The sequence below is a fragment of the Ceratosolen solmsi genome, unplaced genomic scaffold, assembly GCF_000503995.2.
Source record: "Ceratosolen solmsi marchali unplaced genomic scaffold, CerSol_1.0 scaffold10, whole genome shotgun sequence".
In the NCBI taxonomy this organism is placed as follows: Eukaryota; Metazoa; Arthropoda; class Insecta; order Hymenoptera; family Agaonidae; genus Ceratosolen; species Ceratosolen solmsi.
This window is the reverse complement of record NW_011948412.1, coordinates 20,993,143-20,996,355: the sequence shown is the minus strand read 5'-3', so window position 1 is coordinate 20,996,355 and position 3,213 is coordinate 20,993,143. Positions and strand designations below refer to the sequence as shown.

The 3,213-nt window shown below is 45.0% G+C and overlaps 2 protein-coding genes across 2 annotated transcripts in view; one reads left to right on the top strand and one right to left on the bottom strand.

Annotated features, from left to right (window-relative positions):
- The window catches only part of LOC105361923 (ubiquitin-conjugating enzyme E2 N), a 9,837-nt gene extending 8,864 nt beyond the window's left edge, over positions 1-973 (bottom strand). The window contains exon 1 of the mRNA XM_011499275.1: positions 952-973. The gene's annotated coding sequence lies outside the window, so the exon portion shown is untranslated. The remainder of the gene's footprint in view (positions 1-951) is intronic.
- Positions 1-3,213, top strand: part of ssp3 (short spindle 3) — a 49,699-nt gene that overhangs the window by 3,943 nt on the left and 42,543 nt on the right. The window contains exons 8-12 of the mRNA XM_011499286.1: positions 1-79; positions 534-831; positions 1,037-1,358; positions 1,947-2,354; positions 2,798-3,213. The exon at positions 1-79 is cut by the window's left edge and continues 159 nt beyond it. Coding sequence (XP_011497588.1) covers positions 1-79; positions 534-831; positions 1,037-1,358; positions 1,947-2,354; positions 2,798-3,213 — 1,523 coding nt within the window. The remainder of the gene's footprint in view (positions 80-533; positions 832-1,036; positions 1,359-1,946; positions 2,355-2,797) is intronic.

The following is a 3,213-nucleotide window of genomic DNA, read 5'->3' as shown; positions in this document are numbered from 1 at the left end:
ACGGAAGAAGCCGACTCGCAACGATCCAGACAATTGTCCGACGAGGAAGCATCACTGCAGCGTCAAATCCTCGAATTGGGTAAGGCGTATGGGGGAGATGTCGTTGTTTTTTCTTTCCTTTTTTTTAAGATGCATTTGTGACAAATTTTATCTACCTCGAATCGCATTCTGACTATATTGATCGCGACTTTATCTTTCCTACTGGATATTTTTTAAAGGAATGGAAAAATTTATTCTCTTTATTTCCTCTATTTATTTTCTCGAGCGTCGATTACTGCGTTATCCGCTGGTCATGACATTATAAGATTCGTATTGACAATGTCGTTGTAAAAGAGAATTAGGACAAGTAGAAGGTCCATACGAGTGAATAAAGTTCACCTTAGAGACATTTTCTTTTCTTTTCGCGCAGTGAAATTTCCGCACAATTCTTCTCCTTTCATCTTTTAAACGTTATCCATTGAGTGTAACAGCTTCGAGCTTGGGAACGTTTTAGTTGCATTGCTTAATTAAAGTTTTCTTGCCCACTCAATTAGAATCGACAGACATCGACATTGATACGGAGACCGACGAGACAGACGGGGAGATGGTCCTCGACGTCGAAGAGGACATAATACCGATAATATCGCTCGACGCGGAGGCAAATGACGACAATGACATGAGCCTCGAGGATCGATACGAGAACATGCTCGAAGGCATGTCGTGGGCCGAGCGGATGGACACGCTGGCCCAGTTACAGGCACTGGTCGCGAGACACCCGGGCAGGGCGCTCGAGCTCCACCAGAAACTCTCATCGCCGTCGAGGAAGCGGTCGCTGCCGGAGACTCTCAGGAGGTCGGTTCTCATGATTTCTAGGGGTGAAACATTTCGCGGGTGACGTGCGAGTCCTCGTACTCTTGCGATTTAATCTATTGGGTGAAGAGGGACCGAGTTAATTAACACATTCATACTTACGTATGATTGGATTATTAGCCGACGTTGGTTGGCCTTGAATAGTCGACATCCGTTTTTCATTGAATCTTTTGATAATAATGCTCAGATATCAGGCGAAGCAGGCCTGCGCCCAGCACAAGAGGCAAAAGCTGTTGATGGAAAAATCCCAGCGACTGAGGGAACTGTTGAACAAAGTCGAGGACGTGAAAACGGCAAAGAATCAGCTGATCGAGGATAAACGGATACGGCTGGAGATGAAGTTGAAGAGGGCCGAGGAAAATCGTACGCAGCACTTGCTAGAGGTGGTGAGAAAGGCTCACGACGAGGACTCCAAATTAAAAGAGATTGCTTTTATAAATGAACTTGAGGCGCAGAATAAGCGGCACGACTTTATGGCTTTGTGCCAAGAGCAAGAGGAGAGACTACAGGTAGATTTACGATATCTTTAAATAAAGTTTTGCTGATGTAAGATCTCTCGATTAAGAAGAGTTTTAGGTCAATTTCAACCATCTGAGAATATCGCGAATTGGAGCGATTAATAATTGACATGGTATTTCCATGTACTTAGTATACGTGCTCAGCACGATTACAAATCATAATTTAACATTATTATTTCAAAGATTTTGCGAGTTTTCCGTATTTAAAAAAATTTTAATTTTAAGGAACTCCTTCAATTCCCAAGTCACGCAATTTTTATATTTATATACGCGCATACGCATATAGATCGTCATTATTATTATATGTCGCTATACTGTTGTATTGGTATTTTTACGAGTTTGACAAAAGACATCGTAAAAGCGAATTCTTACAAAATCTTTCGAATACAAAAATTCCCTTAGATTCTGCTTACTTATTGAATTTATTCATTTTAAATGTTACAACAATACAACGGCTCGTTACTTAAAATAAATATTATATTGGAATGTCATTTAGTCACGATATTATCCGTAGTCTTAGCACCTTGCGCTCATTCATCTATGTACAAAAGAATGACAGTGTTTCGCATTGGCGAGCAGGGAATTCAGGAGGAGCGCCAGCGTCGCCAGGAGGAAGGGCGTCGTCGTGCCTTGGAAGCCGAGCGTCAGCTCCGCATTCAGCGGATGCGGCAGGCGCGCCGGGAACGGGAGGAGCGCGTCGGAAAAATGCAGCTTGAGCGAGAGAAGGAGCGCCAGGAACTCGCGCGCGAAAAAGCGCGTGATCGGGAGGAGAGGCTCTCGGCCCTCCACGCGGCCCAACTCGCCAATCAGGAGGAGCTCCAGAAGAAGATTGCGCAGAAGCAGCAGGAGTCGGCGCGTAGACACGTGGAGAATATCGAGCACATCAGGCAGAGGGCCGTCGAGTCCTCCATCACCAGATCGGAGGAGGTGCCGCCCACGCTCAAGGGCTATCCCTGCCTTAAGCAATGCGTTCTCTGCAGCAAAGTGGTCCGTTACTTCGTTTCGTCTCTGGGCGAGCGTTGCATTTTTGTAGATTGCTTTGTTGACCGCTGAGATCCGGTAACACGATACTTTATTTAGTTAAAGTAACAATTTGATAAATGAAAAGGGCAAAATGCAAGGGAATTTGAAAGTCACGTCGCGTACCCATAGAGTTCCTATGTCCGCGTAGATTAAAATGCAATATAATGTTTTTCCCTTGCTTCTATCTTGCACTTTTTTTTTGAAATTTTTTTTTCGATTTCGTTTTTATTAAAGGCTGGAGAGACGAATTTACATTAACAGGTCATTAGGTATCCTCGAAAATGGATTTCGTAAGCGAAGATCGCAAACATTAAAGTCGCGCACAAATTCAAGAATCACGCACAAATGCAACAAATGTTCGCCCTATCAATCGCGAGTGAAGCGCTTTATCACTTATCTCTATATAGATCTCGAACGAGGTGCAGTTACTAAGCCACCTGAAGGGTAAAGTGCACTTAGAAGCGGTGCGCCGCATTCACGACGGCCGCGAGCCCTGTCGCGACGAGCTCCAGAAATTCAATATATCCCAAATTAAGGACCTGCAAGGCACGCCGAGTAATGATAATCGCGCGGCCAAGGAGCGCCAGAAGGCTCTCAAACGACGCAGTCGAAAGATCAAGCAACGTATAACAGCGCGTAGCCACGAGTACGAGGAGACCCTGAAGTTGAGTACTAATAGGCAGCAGATCCTCGACTCCGCCAACAAGTCAAAGTTTCGAAGGAACTTGAAGGAGCTTGATAAGCTGTGCCAAAATCACGTGAAAACTACGTGGTCAGTCGTTGCTGTCGCCTGTCTGGAAAGGTGTCTTGGCGAGATCGGAAG